This window comes from Anoplopoma fimbria, chromosome 4 (genome assembly GCF_027596085.1).
Source record: "Anoplopoma fimbria isolate UVic2021 breed Golden Eagle Sablefish chromosome 4, Afim_UVic_2022, whole genome shotgun sequence".
Lineage (NCBI taxonomy): Eukaryota > Metazoa > Chordata > Actinopteri > Perciformes > Anoplopomatidae > Anoplopoma > Anoplopoma fimbria.
This window is the reverse complement of record NC_072452.1, coordinates 18,217,832-18,236,372: the sequence shown is the minus strand read 5'-3', so window position 1 is coordinate 18,236,372 and position 18,541 is coordinate 18,217,832. Positions and strand designations below refer to the sequence as shown.

Genomic DNA, 18,541 nt, shown 5'->3' with positions numbered 1-18,541 from the left:
AAGACACCTATTCGACATTTTCATTCATAGCTACGCTCCTCTCCCATAGCAAACTCAGGAGTGGAAAGGATCCAACCAATGGGATCCACTTGACATGTTGGTTTGGTCCATGATAAGTTTACAAAGATATTCAGTCGGCTAAAAAGAAGTCTTTATCTAGTGACACATACACTAAGGAACCATAGATAGATGTACAATGTGCTGAGCTTAAAATAGATGCAACGTTTAATATAAATCATGTTTTATTGTGTTATGGGTAGCTATGTAATTATTCCTGGAGTGATTGCAGAGCTGTGAAGACAGTCTCCACAGTCTCCAGCAAGCTGTGGGGAGTCAAGTCAGCCTCTCCACTCAGAAAGGCCAACTTGTGCCGAGGGGACGTAAGTGAGGCCAGTCTTGCCCTGTGGGTGTTTTCAAATGGCTGAACCTTTGACCAGCATGTAAGGGACCAGTGGTTTATGGACGAGTTGCCTTCTACTGGTGGCAGTGTCCATGCTGGGAGAAAGCCACCTCTGGGTGTGTGTTAGTTTGTGTGCCTAGGAGGTCTGTGCGAGTGTCGACTAAATCCGGCCCCCTGCTCATCTTAACGCCTCTCATTATTTCTCTCTTGGGTAAAGGGACTGATTGTTTTCTTGAAGCATGGATAAGGTTACCCCTAATGAATATGAATGCCCTTAATTGTCATGGATCACGACACACAGGAAATCCACATTTGGTTTGCTAGTCCTCTGACTCCACTATGTTAATGTAACCTTAGTACACCATGTTATCATATACTGAAAATAGCCATGAAGTCGATGGCAGAGCAGGGCATTCATGGTAATTTACATCTTAGCATGATGATCAGGTGGCTTGCTTTTGAATATTTATATTTTGGGGACTTCATTTGAAATTTACCTAAAGAAATTAGCAAATTAGTTTAATAGTGAAATACAGAGCAGTATTGTAATGTTGGGGTTTGGAATTATCAACCATTTAGCAGAATCAGTCCACAATGGTCAGATATTGTCAAAGGATTGCCTACATGATCCTAAACTCTACCTTCAATTAAGTTAAAAAAGACATCATCAATTTATCAATAAATGTAGAAGTACTGTAGGATACCTTAAACTAAACAGGACTGTTATTTATGTCATATGCTATTTTAAGCTTATGTAAAAATCTGCTGTCATAACTTTTTATGCAGTTTTATTTCTATTATCGTTTAAAGCCCTGCTTTGTCAATTGTCGGCCATTGACCATACACACATAGTACTATATTACAATTAGAAATCTTGAGTTCACCAACTATTGTATCCAGTGTGTCTTCTTCTTTCCTCTATATCAAGAAATATTGGTGTCATTTGGAAATATTATAGCAAAATATAGCCCTGATCCTTAATGCATGGTAATCAATTTAATATTTTTTCATACATTATATATCAAATAACAAATGTGGTGGTCTGTGATTCAACACTGTGACACTTTCAACATTTATGTGATAACCAAATCAAAACCAGTTCTTTGTTTTGTGGAACATTAAACTTAATTCTATACACCGAAATGAAAGTCTCTCATCAAAGTGTTCTCTCACAGTTACTGCTTACCATTGCTTTTTTGTTTTTCCTGTGATGTTTGGGCAGCCTGCTAATTTGCTCCCAGAGGCCTGTGTTTGTCTAATAGTTTAATTGGCTGGGCTGTGCACCTGTTTGGCAGCACAGGTGGCCACAGGGCCATTGTGCTCAGGGCTTTATCTCCCAGGCAGTTCCACACAGGTGTGTGGCATGCAGCCTTTGCAGATCCACCCACAGATGGCATTGCCTGGAGCATCGGCTGCTTACTCTGTTTCCACTCTCTTCTGCTCAGCTGCCATGTTTTCCACTTTTCTTTCTGTCAGAATTTCCCCAGCCAATTATTTATCGTCTACTTCATTCTCCACATTTTTAATTCTGTCATTTGGATACTCTTTTCTTAATTTAAAAGTGTCAGATTGACTTGCCGCTTTTCATTAATTTCTTAATCCACTGACGTGAAGCGAGATGCCAATTTACAGAAAAAATTACAACCCTCTTATTTCCTCATTTAGTGGAAGAGAAATCCTGCAGTGTTTCAGTCCGGCCTCCTTTTTAAAACTCATTTGACAATTTCTACTCTCTGTCTCGCAAAAGGGAAAACTGTGATACCATCCATGTAAAAATATATCAGGAATTTAATATCTCAATAGGTAAAACATATTTATTTTTTGCATACGTTACTTTTACACTTTACTTGATAATTCAGTCCGATGCAGCTCTGAAGGGTAAAGCTCACTTCCTCTGATCTCACTCAGCTGCAGCTCCATCAATAGACTTTCCAATATAAAAATAGGAGAGTGGTTTTGAGCAGCAGAGCGCACATCCATGGCCCCGGCTTCTGAGTTCCTTATGTTTAGCCCTCAGCATTACACTATGACTCTGTCAAATCCCGACAGTGACTTCCATATTAGATCTGCTAGCTCTCAGATCCCTAAGACATATTTAAGCAAAATTGAACCGGGCTCCCAACTTTTCATTATGTGAAATCTTCACGGTACAAGTCAGACATTTTCTCAGGGGCATTTTCTTGCGAGGTCTTTTTATGGAGGCGGGAGACATTTGCTGACACCAGAGTTTCTCTCTGTGTCTGGATACTCAAGGTGTGGGTTGTTGTGATGATCTTGCTGCTCTGCCACACAGGGTGTCTCAGAGCCTGAATCAGTCTCACCAGCTTTTCTCAGCTGAATGCTTGTAGCTGAGAACAGAGGGTTGCATGGAACACTAGTAATGGGCTTTTTACGAGCTTTGAAGTTACTATGCCTGCTCACACAAAGCCGCTCGTCTGGTTGACTGTCTGTCCTAATGCACAGCTTGATAAAGCATTGAACAACATACTGACAAACACTTTTGTTCAGCATTCCTGCCAAGTACAGTGGTGGTGCTCCCTTTATAATGATACAGAAATCACTCCCTTATCTCGTAATCTTTGTGTTTTACAGTGAAATGCAGCCAAATAAACTCATATATGACCAGAAACTGTATTTCTAGACAATCAAACTACACTGTAATCAAACTTTTTTTGATATATATAGTGAATGCCAACCGGGAAGTGTAAAGAAATTACTGTACTTGATTGTCATTACATTTTATGTGCGTGGCACTTACTCAAACAATTAAAACCAAGACAATTAAAAGGTGTTAAAAAAAGTCCCCCCCTTGGCACAAAGGTATTTTATTAGTAGCACTAACTGGTATTGTTACATCGCCGACTCTTCCTCCCTTGGTCTCTTCTGTCCACTGTGTGCCCAACAGCCAATCAACACCAGCACGAAAGAGCATATCCATCTGCTATTGTGACTGCTGGAAAAAAAATATGAGCATCTACACGTCCCGGCGGCTCTATAAAAACCCCACTCGACAGCTCAGGCCAGAAATCTTGTCTGGCACAGGCACAAAGTGTGAATAGTGGCTCTCGATGCAACTGCAATGAGTTAACACTGCGCTGATGAATGATACCTGTTGAGGTCTTAGCAACAGTAGACATCAATGGGCCAGCTCTGTCTGACATAGAATCTTTCTCAGAGATGAATAACTGTTTCAACTCCGTCATTTTTGATGTGGAAATAGCCCCCCATCTCAATGAATCATCCATAATTGATCATCTGTATTCACTTTGTTACCCTGGATAGTGCTTTTGTAAGCCCAATCAGACTCCATGTCAATTTGAATATTTTAAATGTAGCATTAACAATTCTGATGTCCTCGGTGGAGTTCAGTGGAACAGGCTACCTCGGGACACATGACAGCCTGCCTTTGAAATTTCTGGATCAAGCACCATTTCTTCCCATCGCTTTGTAGTGTAATGGAAAAAAAAAAAAGCAATTTAATTTCCTACCATGACGATCGAGATTAAACATCTCGAAGGAAGGGATGAGAAAGGAAGGAGGAGAGACTCAAGATATATCCAAAAACCTAACCTGTCAGGGCCGTAAAATCTGTTGTGGCTGTTAGACACACAGCCAAGAAGTAAAGTGGAGGTTTGAAGCTTTCCACTGGGGTAATTTTCTTTGGACCATGTTGTGGGACTCTCCTCTCTAGACTCCCAGTGTTATTACAAACCACTCTCACCTTCCAGGCCCTCATACAAGGTTGCTCCGTCACTCGTCAAGGAGAAACAAGACAGGAAAGACGAGGAAATTACATAATAAATTAGCAATGGTCTCCGGTGTTCAGTGTTTTCAAAAAGTAACAGAAATGATTCACTCATTAGTGAATCCACACTCATTTTGTCTTTTATGTCTGAGGATGGTGCAATCATTCTCGTTTTATAGCATTCAAAGAGATTTATTTGACTGTTAAATTTGGCACAAATGTTATGACACTGTTTCCAACAGACGTGATGAGCAGTCAGAAATGAGCAAGTTAACTAGTTTTTACCCTTGCGGCTGACTTCAGAGTTGACGTTCGCCCTTCTTCCTCAGAGGCAGTGAAAACGATTTTGGAGACATAAATGTCCTCAGTGCCTGGGTATATTTCAAGAGTGATGCCTATTTCATTTTATTACACCATCTGTTAACCTCCAAGATACCCATATCTGTTATGGCCCTGACGTGATACATACATAATTTAGAAATATTTGTTTCTAAATTTGGCGGATGTGATGCCTGTGTACACAGAACAATATAAAATATAGTGCATTTTTGACATGTATTGAAACAGAACAGCTTGACAAAATCTTTGGTGTAAAAATAATCATATATCCTCAAACATGTATGCAAACTTGAATTATTGTCTTCCTGTTTTTGTACGTGGGACATAATCATTTGACCTGAGCCCGTAAATAAACAACTTCTGAGCAGGATATCTGTCCAATCTGGCCTTAAATTCTCAGAGTGATACCTATTTGTTTCTATTTTCATGGTTCGGAATAAAAGCATTTATCAACTTTCCTAAGAGTTGAAAGTCATCTAATCTGCTGCAGGATTGCAGAGCTGTCCTCATGTTTTAGCAGTTCCCAGCAGATATCAAATAGCACAATTCTATCTACTATATAAGGTGAAAGCAAAAAAAAAAAAAAGCTTAAACATAATGGCAACTTTATTGCTTTGAAAATAGTAACCGGTCTTTCTATTTCCTGAACGATGAAACTCATCTTTCTCATCTCATCTCTGCGGAAGCCAGAGGAATGTGGAGATACATCACATCAAACCTGATGATGCTTCTTCTGATCTTCCACAAACAAATAAGTACATGAATTTGTCTAATCAACCTGCAATCCGCCAGTTGTCCTAGTGATTTCCGTCTAGCCTCATCCAACAGGAAGGAGTGTTGTTGGAATCCTTGGTATTGTTCGGGGGGTAATTAGAAATATCTAGTGTGTTTTGCACTCCTTGGGGGTTCATTTCAGAATTAATTGGGAGCATGGTGTTCTGTCAGCTGTCTGCACTTACTAGTTGATTTAACTCTAATAGAGACTCTCCAACCACTCACACTTCTTTTGCACACATACATACACTATTATTGACACACACACACACACACACACACACACACACACACACACACACACACACACACACACACACACACACACACACACACACACACACACAAAAAAACACATACAAGCAGCTTCTACCAGGAGAAGTGGAACATTTGTTCATGTCTTAGGGCTGAGCTTCGCTCTTTGTTAGAACCACGTTTTGGATTCAAGCTGTGACTCAAATACCATTAGAAGTGCAAAGTGCTCCTTTGGAGTACTGCACTGCTGCTGTTCCTCTGCTTGCTTGGTTACACCAGCAATCATATTCTTGGAGTGCTGACACCAGGAATATTTTCCTCACACTGTGTTACTAGCTTTAGTACCAATATCAAACATCGGAACTGCTCCTGTTGTTCAGTGAACAGTTGCTTTGGCGTGGCTCAATTACTTAATTTTTTTTTATCACGAAACAATAGTTTGAGAAAAAATACTCTTCTAAATCGATACAGCAAATTAGGTGTGGTAAATAACAAACAGACGAGCCACCAAGTCATTTTTTTTTTTTTTTGCAAGTCACAAGTAAGCATCAAGTCTTTGCACTCAAGTCTCAAGTCTTAAACATTGAGTTTCGAATCCTAAACAAGACATAATGCGCCCTTTACCAAATATAATTTAAGTTTGCGTCCGATTCTGAATTCGTTACCCACACGTTTTGCATTCTGTAATTTGTTTTTTTGTTGACCAACGCAGTTTTTGTGCATTAACAAAATGATCCTTGATATATATTTTTTCAACTGCTGCTCAGTAACTTAACGTTAGTTCTTCATGGTTCTGTTCTGCTACGTGATATGATGCTGTCGGATTGTTTCACACAAAGTGGATGTTGGGAATTAAATGTTGACTTGCTCTGAATGAATAGCGTTAAAGTTGGTTGATTCAGGAACTGAAGGGACATGATTTGATTTGTAGCACTTTTTTTATGACAAACAATTTGATCTTGGGGCTCAATGAAAGGTATTCAGTAAAAATGTTCGAGTTCAAATAATGATATGAGTCATTGGTGTTACAGTTCAAGTCGAGTTGCAAGTCTTTTTTTGTTTTAATTTTTTCTAAAGTCATCAATTTTGTGTCTTGAGTCTGACTCGAGTCCAAAACCTCTGGTTGCTCTTGCATGGTCAAGCCACAACACGTTATCTGCTGTGATGCTTTATATTTAGGAACTGTGCAGGGCAGCAGGAGACGGAGACCTGAGATATTATCAGGACAGCTCAGTGGAGTGACATAGCACCTGTCACTTGGGTGGAGAGAGTGCATGTTACCTGGAGTTACACTTGAAGGATAGCAGCTGCTCGTCGTTCTCCTTCAAGGACGGCACAGGTCAATGATTTTGGCTCTCTGTATATGTAACTCCGGTTCTGCCATATGAATCGACAATCTCTTAAATATTTAACTCGCTTTTTGTGTGAGGTGGAAGATTCAAAACAACAGCGGAAACAGTGTATTGTAGATTTAAGGATTTTGTTTTGTTTTGTTGTTATTCAGTTTATAGGGTTTGTTTCATTTAGTTTCATAGCTAGGATGTGAGATGAATTATTAAACAAGCAAACTAAGAGTCTGAAATGTAAAGTTTCTAAGATGCACAGCTGAAAGCAGCAAATTAACAGCACACAAGTGAATAAATGAATAATACTAACTTATTGTAATTGCACTGATAACAGAAGATCTATTCTGTGTGACTATATATCTTCTGTGAATCAGTCTTGTGATTTTATTTTTGTATTGATTTTTTGTATTAAACAGTCACAATGGCCACGACCTCTAATTCTGAAATTGTAGAACACAATTAGATTAAAATCAAATAAATCAAAGCTCTAAAGGAAACATTAGAAGAAGGAAAAACTAAAGTTTCTGCTCTTAAAAGCTGTTTTGTGAAACATATTCCTTTTTCGATACGTGATAAAACAGAAAATATGGTAAATATTTTATATCCAATTTCTGCCATCTAATATGCCCTGTGCATTACTGTTATTTCAGCAAGCTATTATATTGATCAGAGTATAATGTTAGCTCTGTGTTTGGCATGGTAAATCACTACGCAGACACTGGTGGTGCTCGGTTTCAAGCTATAATGTTCAGAGCTCTTTGTTGCGCCGAGCTTTGGGCTTCAATTGGAACACTGCAGCACTGAATAGGTCAGTACTCGTACAGAGGGACAGTTGTATGGCTTTGCCTGTAATACAATATGAAAGATATTGCACTTGCACAGAAGCTTTCAATAAAAAAGCTCCCCACCTAGCCATGATAAAATAATAACACCGGCCCACAGACTGAAATCAATGCGCTGACAAGCCATCTAAACACGAGACCAGCCATCCGTCAAACAAAGGGTGAGAGAGTCGGCCTCTCGCTGTTTTCTGTCGCTGTTGAGTCACTTGATGCAGCTGGCGATGTGCAGTCACATTTCGTCATCACATTTCAGCCTGGAGTGGAACTAAGGGTACCAACATGTAGCAAACTGCATGTGTGTGGCAGAAGACATAATAAATAAAAACAGGTCCTGAGACGACATGTATATTAGCGTCTGAAGTACCACAGCGGCTCATTTTGTTCCTGCTCCTTTTCTCAGTGAAGCAGCTTGAAGTACAGTTTGAAGTGAGCTTTGTAAATACCGAATGTGATAGTTTTTATTATTATTTATTCATTAAAAGTCTCACTGCCGTTTAGCTTGGAAATCATGTAATATAAAAACAGACATAGATATAGTTCAAACATGCCAATAAACATGGACCTATTTTCTGGTGTTTCTGGAATAAACATGTTCTGGGTTTCCTGGAAAATGTTCTCCGTCTCTCTGGCTGTGTGTATGCCCTGTGATAGACTGGTGACCTCTCCATCTTATACCCGGCCTCTCGTGAAATGCATGATGTGATAGTCTCCTGTGACCCTGGAAAGGATGCGGTATATAAATTAAATGCATGGATGAATATGTGCTCATGCATAACTACATATGTTATGGCAGCCAATGTCAGAAAGTCAGTAACGTCTCTTGGTCTTTTGGGGGAACTAATATACATTGACAGGAAGACAGATGGTCATTTCACTGCAAGACATTTTGACTTTGTTGTCTTAAATTAACAGAAAGTCCACAACATAATGCGGCTGAAATGTTTTTTTTAAGTGAACATGCATCCTGCCAGTAAACATGTGCTAAACTGTGAGGTTTCCAATGCATACATTTGATAGCAGTTAGCATAACTACAACATAATTGCATCCAGCCAATTGAAATAACATAACATATAAAAATAAGAAATTGCTCCCCTAAGACCGACCATGAATTTTTCATTTTGCCTGCGGAACATACATGATTGTAGAAAGTAACACAATTTGGTGGCACTTAACTAGAGGATTATAGCCATCAATATTAGATGAACAAGTTCTCCCACAAGTTAATGAAATCCTTGGATGTGTGCCCGCATTAGGAGGAGAAACTGATTAGGAACGGATGCGACCTCTTGTTCCTTCAATGTTGAAGTGATACATTGATATTTTATTGTCCAAGAGAAACAAGTATGTCATGTTTGACCGAATAACGCTTTAGACCCCAACAATACGAGTGTCAATGCTCTTCATAAGCAACAAGGTTTACCTCACTGGAATACCCAATGATCATTTGTGAGCTTGTAATCTTTATTAATGCTAATGGTATGTTGAAATAAAGAAGAGCCAGCAGCCTGTGTGTGTGTGTGTGTGTGTGTGTGTGTGTGTGTGTGTGTGTGTGTGTGTGTGTGTGTGTGTGTGTGTGTGTGTGTGTGTGTGTGTGTGTGTGGGCGGTAACATAATTACCACTACAAGTAAGAGACATTGTAGTAGTGTTGCTATTTGAGTTATTAGTTGTAATAGTGTGTTGTCCACTGAGGCAGTGTCTCAGATGAACAGAGAAATGGCATTGCACGGCCTCAGGACAAACACTGTGGAAGTACCATACCTCTTTTTTTTTTTTTTTTTTTTTTTTTTTTTTTTTTTTTTTGTGGCAACTTAGGGGACATTTAGAAGGCAAGCTGCAGAGGACCTAAGGGTATACGTGAGGGGACAGAACATGATAGACAGTCTGGGATGTAGGGAGGAGTCAAAGCATTTAGTGCTTCAAAAACCTTGAGGAGGCCTGCATTATGTTGCTACCTGCAGCAAGGCATACATTTTAGATAAGAAACTTTCCACACAGACAACCCCAGTCCCTTTCTTTCTTTTATGTCTATTTGGTTTCAGTCCAACAACAATAGCGAGAATGTAAAAAATGGAGCAGACAGCAGACATTTTCCACTAACATCTGTTGCCAAATTTCCAATTTATATTCAGTTTTAATTATTGCAACTTCTCTGTTGAAGGTATTTATTAGTTAAACTTTCTGACTTTTTTTTGTGAAGCGGTGAAGTAACAACTTGTAGCAAAAACATCACAATTACAGATGTTTTGCTACAAGAGGTTTTTTCAAGATTTTCATCTTCATCCAAGTTTTTAATTCACACTTTAAAAGCATTTGAATGTCAAAATATACTAGTCCTATCCTGCGGTTACTCCAAAGAACCAAACAAAATGTTGTTCACTACATACAAATGTGACAGCACTCATTGCAGAGCTGAAATAAAATGGAACGTAACATGAACAGAATCTCAACCAATTGGCTATGTGATAAGTGTAGAATTGGAGTAGTTTGAAATGTTGTTGTTAAACAAATGTTTTGTATTTACTGTGGCTTGGCTTGTTCTGACCACTGAAATCGTTTTTCAGTCTTTCAGTTTAGTGTTCACAGCCAGTCAATAGATGGGTTCCCTGACTGGTGTCTGTGTGACAGTATGTGTGTATGTGTGTTTATATAAAAGCTCATTTCCAAACGTACCAGATGTCCACTTCCTCAAATTTTCCTCCAGAGCCTCCCTTCTGCTCTGTTCTGGTCGTCATGAGAATCACCATGAAGACATTCCTATTGCTGCATTTTTTTTTATCCTGAAGTAAAGTTTTATGGACATAAGGATCAACCCCTAAAACACGATCATTTTTTTAATTAATTTAAGAGAGTCAGTTATTAGCTTATTACACTAAAAACAGAGAATGAAAAAAAAAAAACTATAATAGTTCAGAACTAACTACTTTTTAAAAGTATTGTCAGTGTATCAAATGGGAACCCTAAAATCGAACTATAACTTAATATTAAGCCAGCTGTTGCATTACTAGAAAGCACACAGTGGGGACAGAATCCTCTCACCAAAGAGATTCTCCTAAATTTAATCGAGAATTAAGTCATATTTACAAAATGAATAGATAAAAAGATGTCTGTTATAAATGATCGACATGTGTGATGACACGATGTATCACTTTACTTCATAAACTGGTTACAAATTGAAGTAAATTATACATACATAGTCTTTTGAAGCTATGGCAAAACATATTATATATTATACAGGTTTGCTGTGATAACCATAAGATTAGCATGACACACATATTTATGTAGAATCTCTACTTGTCCTTGATCCAGAGGACAAAGTATTTATTGCCGGGGCTGTTCTTGTTGAGGTGACCCCGCATTCCCAGAATCTTATATTGCAGTTACAATGTGCAATAAACCAAAATTCTCCATTTCCTGTTCTCTGAAGACTGACTTTACCACCAGCATGAACAAAGACTTTACTGATTTGCACTCCCTCATGTTGTGTCCTTTCCGTCTCATGTCTCATTTACTACCAGCTCCCCATCACAAATATATATAACTGTATTATTATTCTGCTGTAAACTGTGCCAGTTTGTCCTTTATTCTTTTATGGTCCTAAATATGCTCAAAGCATGCCGGCATTCCAGTAGGGAAGGAAACATTCAAACTGGAAGGTTCATTATAAACAGACATTTATAAATATGTAGCATTATGATGCTTTGTTTTTATTAAGAAAACCAATCATCATTATACACTACACTAAATATCAATAACGTATAAACTGGTTGAGCTTCCCTGTTAATGGAATTTGAGTAATTGTAGGTTGGAGGTTGTAGCTTGTGCTAATTTAGTCACAGATCAAAGAAAATACCTCACCCCAACTTTGCCAGTTGCCTCAGGCTAATGCATCTCACCCCAATTGAGGGTTTCCTCCGACTCACTGAGTCAATACAAATGACTTTAATACTCAAACCATTATTATTTGAAATCATTGTCAAAAAGGCGGGATAAATCTTTGACATATGCCCCATTAATGTCAGGAAATAGTTTCATGCATTTTGCGTTATTGACAGTTAGGGGCCCGAAAACTAGTAATGCTAATGACATAATCTGGCTGCAACCACACTGTCCTCTGTCAACCCTCCTCCTGCCGCGTTCGGCTCCTGGCTTAGACAAACAGGCTCATCTGTACTGGATCATTTGCCATCTCCTGATACGCTGTGGTTTACAGCCAATTATCTCTTGCAATCCATTATCGATTACAGTGTTATCTTTCTCGCAATGCTTAATCTTTTGGCACAGGAACACAGCGGCTCACAGGGGGCCCTGGATACAAACTGCTTAGCGATGGGAACACTAGTTAAGATGGATGTACGTTCATTTGCTCGTAGATGGGTACAGTTTAAATTCAAACTCATTCAGACTGTATGCAGTAGTAGGGAGTGCATGATATTTTTTATTTGCAGCTTCCCGTGTTAAGAATTTCAAACTGAAACAGTCAATGTATCCAAGTGAGTGTTAAACCTTTGATATACATCTAAATTACTTCTGTGAATCAACATGGTTTGCAATGAACCACCAGGGCAATAACAATTTTTTACTGAATATTGGGTAACTGTTTTTCTGTCTGTGTCTTCTTTCTAGTTGGGTTAATAACTTCGGTCATGAGGGTCTCGGTCTTCTTCTGGATGCTTTGGAGAAGCTGCTGGACAAGAAACAGTAAGTGAACCCCTATGACATCCCATCTCTGTGTACCTTGTTGTGTTCATAAAATCACAATTTCCTTTTCATCGTTTTTTTTTAACTTTTTTTTTTCCAGGCAAGAGAATATCGATAAACGGAACCAGCACAAACTTATCCAGTGCTTGAAGGCTTTCATGAACAATAAGGTCTGTATGAGTCAACAAAGTAATCCACACAATTAATTAATGACATAATTAATTCTACCTCGATGTACCTGCATGGTGAAATGATGTAGCTTGTTGCAGTACTAAATGACTTTATATTGACTCGTCGGAGTGTAAAGGTAATGTCTATCACAAGCAGTCACAGGGGCTATTTTTTGTGCACATCTATGAAACATCTAAGAAATGTCTTATCGTACCTCAGGTGGCCAGGACTCAAAGCCTGATTTGAATCTGGACTATGACAAGCCTGGGATAGAGGCACACAGCAAAGTGAAGCTAATTTTACCATTTCAGCCCACAGTCTCAGATCTTTGAATTATCCTTTTTTTTGGGAGGGTCTTGCTCATTTCTGAAAAGTGGCACACATTTCAAGGATAGACGGACTCTTGATGTTGCTTCTCTCAGAGTTAATCCCCACATGTGGTCATCTCTGCCCATTCCTTCAGTTGTGGGGGGACTAAAAGGTACAGGAGACGAGAAGTATGTGTCCCTATAGTCCTGTCCTGAATTGAATTAATTTATCATCCTCTCCATTTTCTCCCATGGCCTCGTTGTCCCTCCTTAAAAGCAAATTAAGGCTGACTATAAATTCTAAGTATATTAGCTTCTTTTTATAAATCATTTCTCACTTGAAGTGAAAGTTCTCCATACATGCAAATGCTCTCATTAATTTATTCTCAATGGACCTCCTCTGTATCCTACCTCCTCCCTTCTGTGTCTCACAGTATGGACTGCAAAGGATCTTGGGAGATGAGCGGAGCCTGTTGCTGTTGGCACGAGCGATCGACCCCAAACAGACCAACATGATGACCGAGATTGTCAAAATCCTCTCCGCTTTCTGTATTATTGGAGAGGAAAATATGTAAGTCAAATTACTTGACAATTTGTCCCATTTGTTGGCACACATCTTGCTTTTCCACACTTTCTTATGTCATCTCTAGATATGCCCACCCACTCAACATGTAAATTATATCCCAAGAATGTTAAAGATTTTATCAGATTACGTAATTGAGAGGTTCAGTTGTACTTGCAGAAGTTTCAAAATATTTGCCATTGAGATTTACTTCTACTACCCTGAGAACATAATTGTGAATAGAAATCCACTTGTGATGTCCAGAGTGTGTAAATATGACATAATGGAGAAATAGTCCAGAGCTTTCAGTAACATCAACACATTTGAAAATACAATAAAATTTCATTGCTTTTTTCCCACTTAACTAAGGGTATTTTGTTATGTAACTTGGCTGAACTGACCCTTGAAAGGGCCTTTTTACTTACACAAAAAAATGGACCGTTCACCCCAAAATCCAAAATTTGCAATTTTAGTCTTACCTGTAGTACTTTTTATCAATCAAGATTGGTTTGCTGTGTTGCCTAGTTTTGCAGATATCAGCCTTAGAGAAGTCTGCCTTCTCTCGAATATAATAGGACTATATGGCATTCGGCTTGTGGTGCTAAAACAAACACAAAAACAATTCATTTGAACAACTCAACAGCAATGTCCTTTCCCAGAAATCCTGACCTTGTCACTCACCCCCAGAGTCCTTGTTGTGAGCAGTTCCATGCATTAAACCTTACATGCTTTCAAACCAAGCTTGGTGCCATATAGTCCCATTATATTCAAGAGAAGTGATACGAATATTGATGAATAGCAATACAGCTAAGAGGAAAAATATGTATATTTTAATTTTAGGGCGTACTGTCCCTTTAAATATTGTTGCCTAACCTCCTGCATTCAAAGTCGCAAGCAAGTTTTCAGTATTCGAAATTGAATGAGGGACATGTTCCCTTATCTTTCGCAGTAAATCACAGCTGATATGAAAACAGCACAATGCCAATTCAAAATCCTAACTGATGACAGAAAAAAAAGAAAATATGACAATGAAAGAGATATGGTCCATCACTGCTGTGTTTACACGCTCTGTGATGTTTAGCAAGAGGGAAGGAGATGGTTGTTTTTTGTCAACACTAGAAAATCACTATTGCTTCAATCTTCTCCCTCTGGGTGGCATACGCTCAGACGGAGATTGCATTGCATGCATACATGGTCACCCACTGTGAGCATACACTGCATTTACAGACAGTATAGACAGTATAGACATTTGTTAGGTCACATGGTCAGATGATGCAGTTTAGTCTGTTTAATGTGTTGAACTACTCAGTGTAGTTTGCCACAGACACACAACCTGTCTGACAGCTTATAAATTGGATTTAGGGGAGTGTTTTTTTTATTGTTTCCCACAGGGCCAGACTAGAATAACAATGGCACTTCAAAGTCAGTATGTATGCAGTGTTGGAAATAAACAAACCCACAAAGTCTGCTGGAGAAGCTGAGTTCAGTTCAGCGTGTCTCACATCTCCGACCATCCAGATAGGCCTTTATCCATGTAGCACCGTGAATCTGCAAATGGAAATCTGGAAACGTTTTTTTAAGTTACAGAATATCGAGTAGTGTGAATTATGAACTATACATTCATTTGATCCAATTCATATTAAATTTCAGATGATACGCTTCAAGATCATTCTTTTTTCGTTGGTCTACTTAGATTCAGTTACATTTTTTATGAAATTTAAATTATACTCGGTACATTAAGCACAGATGTTTACTATACGCATAGCTACAAGTATTTATTTATTTATTATTGTTTATTACAGTCCCCGCTATAAATCTCTGACAAAGGCTTGCTGCTTGCATACAAACACCCACAAACAACTATATGTAAGCAGATACGTGGTGTATGGATAGTACAAATATCTCCCTCTCTGTCTCTCTCCCTCCGTTCTCAAATTAATCAAGAATAGTTTGAAGCAAACATCTAAAACCTTTGCCATGTTCATAGCCCTGCATTAAAATGTACCTATCCTGTAGAAATGACAACCAAAGGAGCTGAGGCGTCACTTTATTTTGCTGCAGAAACTTCTCTGCCAACCAGCGTTGTGACGCTGGCTCATGTTCAACACCCTCTTCAGCTGACAGCATCAAAAGGGAACAAGACAAGTTAAGCAGATCTATCTCTGCTGTTTTGAAGCACCGTCTGAACTGGCTTTAAAGTCACTCAGTATGCAGCTCCCCATGCTTCGCTGTGACTCTGTAACCCCTATCACAGAGCATGGCCGTTCAATTTATCTCTTTGTCAAGCTTACTCCACGCATACAGTCCTCTAGTATTTTGTCATTCTGAAAGTGTTATTTTCTTTTTTGTGGGGTTGATATAATGTAATAAAAATGGCAACAGCGAGCCTATGATGCTTGTGCGAGTACACTTGCACATGCATACATTGGTTCATCCCTACAGCTGATAGCTATTGCGACCGTTTTATGTATTTATGTATTTATTTATTTATTTATCGGATCAGCGGACTTATATATATCAAGCTAAGAGCCACGGGAGTGAGAAGGTTGAGGACAAGGGATTAAGCTCCTGAGTTCTCACCTATTGATGAAGGCAACGTAGCAAATGTGGCCTTGCAGTGACAGAGAGACCACCTGTAGCCAATTATTTTCTACGCAAATCATAAATCAGTGTTTAAACAAGTGCTCATAAGACATCAATTTACTGAAATTGCGGTCTGTGTGTGTGTGTGTGTGTTTGTTTATGCAGCACAGAATGTCTCTTTCATTCACATTTAGAGGCTCAAATTGTCCAACGCTCTATTTAGATGAGCTGCCTTGAGCCCTTGCAAGTACTCAATTTGTTTACCTTCTCAATAGGTGTATTTGCACATTAGTCTGGTCCCTGCTATAATTTGCGCCCTTTCTCACCCAGCCAAATACACTCAGCCACAATTGCTTTGACAACTGAACACATTTGCAGTAAAAACCCTGTTTTTGTCTAGCATCACCTTAGCAACGAGAATGATGAGGTCAAAATGGGATACTGCAGCAATAATAGACCGGGTTGCAATCAAAGGGGGAAAGAAAGCAGTAGCATTTGTCAGGGTGACCAAAGACTGGCCGAGCAAATGTCCACACCAACACACAAGGGAAGATAAGATACATGGTGTTTGAGCTGGAAATAGTGAGTAAATGTTCTGTCAGTGGGGTGATAAAAGTGTTTGTTGACTTTTGTGTTTGTGCCTACTCCCTGTTCCCTGTTTTCTTCCAGCCTGGATAAGATCCTAGCTGCCATGACAATTGCTGCAGAGAGGAACAATAAAGAGAGATTTGCATCGATTGTGGAAGGACTGGAGAACCACGATGCCCAGCAGCTCCAGGTTAGGAATCACATGTCCGACATTCACATATATTTTATTAGATAACTTATTTTAAAGGATAAAAGTGACCCTTGGTTCAGTAACCAGATACCACTGTTACTCTATATCACTTTGAATACTGTGTTATTCTGTACTACAGTATATAAGGATGCCTCTTATAGTCATACACACTGATTCATACTACCCAAACTTAAACAGAAGCAAGCAACTTATTAACAAATCAGGAGTTGTGACATGTACAGTGGACAGGAACCCGGCTCAGTGTCATTGACAGATATTGTTTTTTGTTCTGAAAAAGACGAAGTTTAATGCAAGGCAGGACTGAAATAGACAGTTGTGTCACTCTCTGGCCCATTGTGCCTCAGACTGAGCTTTACTAATACACAATCACTGGGTTATTAAAATGCACCAGGAGCTCAAAAACATCTGCTTTATTTTTTTTTTTTAAACACTGATGTAGAATATCTCTAAACTTTTTGTCTTCCCTCTCGCTTTCTCACATTTTCTCCTCCTCTCACTATCTTGCTCATGTTTTCTCACATCTTACAAATACTTCCCAGCTTTTTTTCCCATGCTGCTGTCAAGTTGGGTCTCAGAGGACTCGATGTGAAAGGGCAACTACAGCACCATACCGCTCTTCGTTTTTCACTAGTTTTCTTCAGCAGCAGGAAAGACTCTACAACAGCAATAAAAACCCCGCTTAAAACATGCTTTTGTGAAACCAAAAGCAGGGAAATTACTTAAGGAATTACTTTTTTAACGGCGGGGATTGTGAAGTCATGAAGGAAAAAGTCATGAAGGAAACTGATGAGGCGGGTGGTGGAAGTGAAAGTAGATATTCTTTTATTAGGAGGCTGTTGTCTTTCCTTTTAAATTTTGCGGTTAATGAAATGAAGCTCTGCTAATTGTGAAGTAAATTAAAATGCTTTGCTGATGCAGGGGGTTCAAGGAAATTAATAGACTTTTTATCCCCCAAAAAAACAGTGATGGGCTGTAGAAGTAGAGTTAGCTAATGTGATTAAAATGTGTTTTGCCGTAGATCCGGTTATACTTGTCACTGAGCACGAGAGAAACTCGGCATCTCAACTTACATTACATTACATTACATTACAGTCATTTAGCAGACGCTTTTATCCAAAGCGACTTACAATCAGTAGTATATTACATATCAGTCACCCATTCACACACTGATGACAGAGCTACCATGCAAGGTGCCACCATCAGACTCTAACTAACATTCATGCAACATCCAGTCCACACCACACTTAAAACCGTCCCAGCACTTTTAATTACGCTGTTTGGAGCCCCCCTAACCTAACACAGATAATGCCCCCACCCACACCACAACTGCTTCCCACTCCACTGTACATGACCGAGGTATGTTTGAGGTGCTTGATGTTAGTATCAATCCCTGTGCAGAAGAAGAGACATCATTTTCCATGAGCCTCATGGCTTTCCTCACTTGCATGAATTCTGTTTTCTTGAATCTGGCCTCTGGTGGATACAGTAAAATGTCAGATTCTTGCAGAGAGTCTCTCATGCTTTAGTGGAACATAAAGAAGTGCACCGGTGCAACAGAGCCAATGGTGGTGCATCCCGTACTGCAACAAGCTTGTGCTTTCCAAAAGGAATATGCAGTATCATACAGTATATCATTATTGCATAATAACACGCAATCTAGGAAGCTTTTCTTCTTCCTAAAAAACTCAAAAAGCTGATACATTTGATTAAAGCGCTA

At 39.0% G+C, this 18,541-nt stretch overlaps 1 protein-coding gene across 2 annotated transcripts in view; it reads left to right on the top strand.

Moving 5' to 3' along the window:
* Positions 1-18,541, top strand: part of diaph2 (diaphanous-related formin 2) — a 354,189-nt gene that overhangs the window by 100,371 nt on the left and 235,277 nt on the right. For both annotated transcript variants that reach the window (XM_054597377.1, XM_054597376.1), the window contains 4 exons: positions 12,327-12,401; positions 12,502-12,571; positions 13,315-13,451; positions 16,695-16,803. In XM_054597377.1, the coding sequence (XP_054453352.1) occupies positions 12,327-12,401; positions 12,502-12,571; positions 13,315-13,451; positions 16,695-16,803 (391 nt within the window). The remainder of the gene's footprint in view (positions 1-12,326; positions 12,402-12,501; positions 12,572-13,314; positions 13,452-16,694; positions 16,804-18,541) is intronic.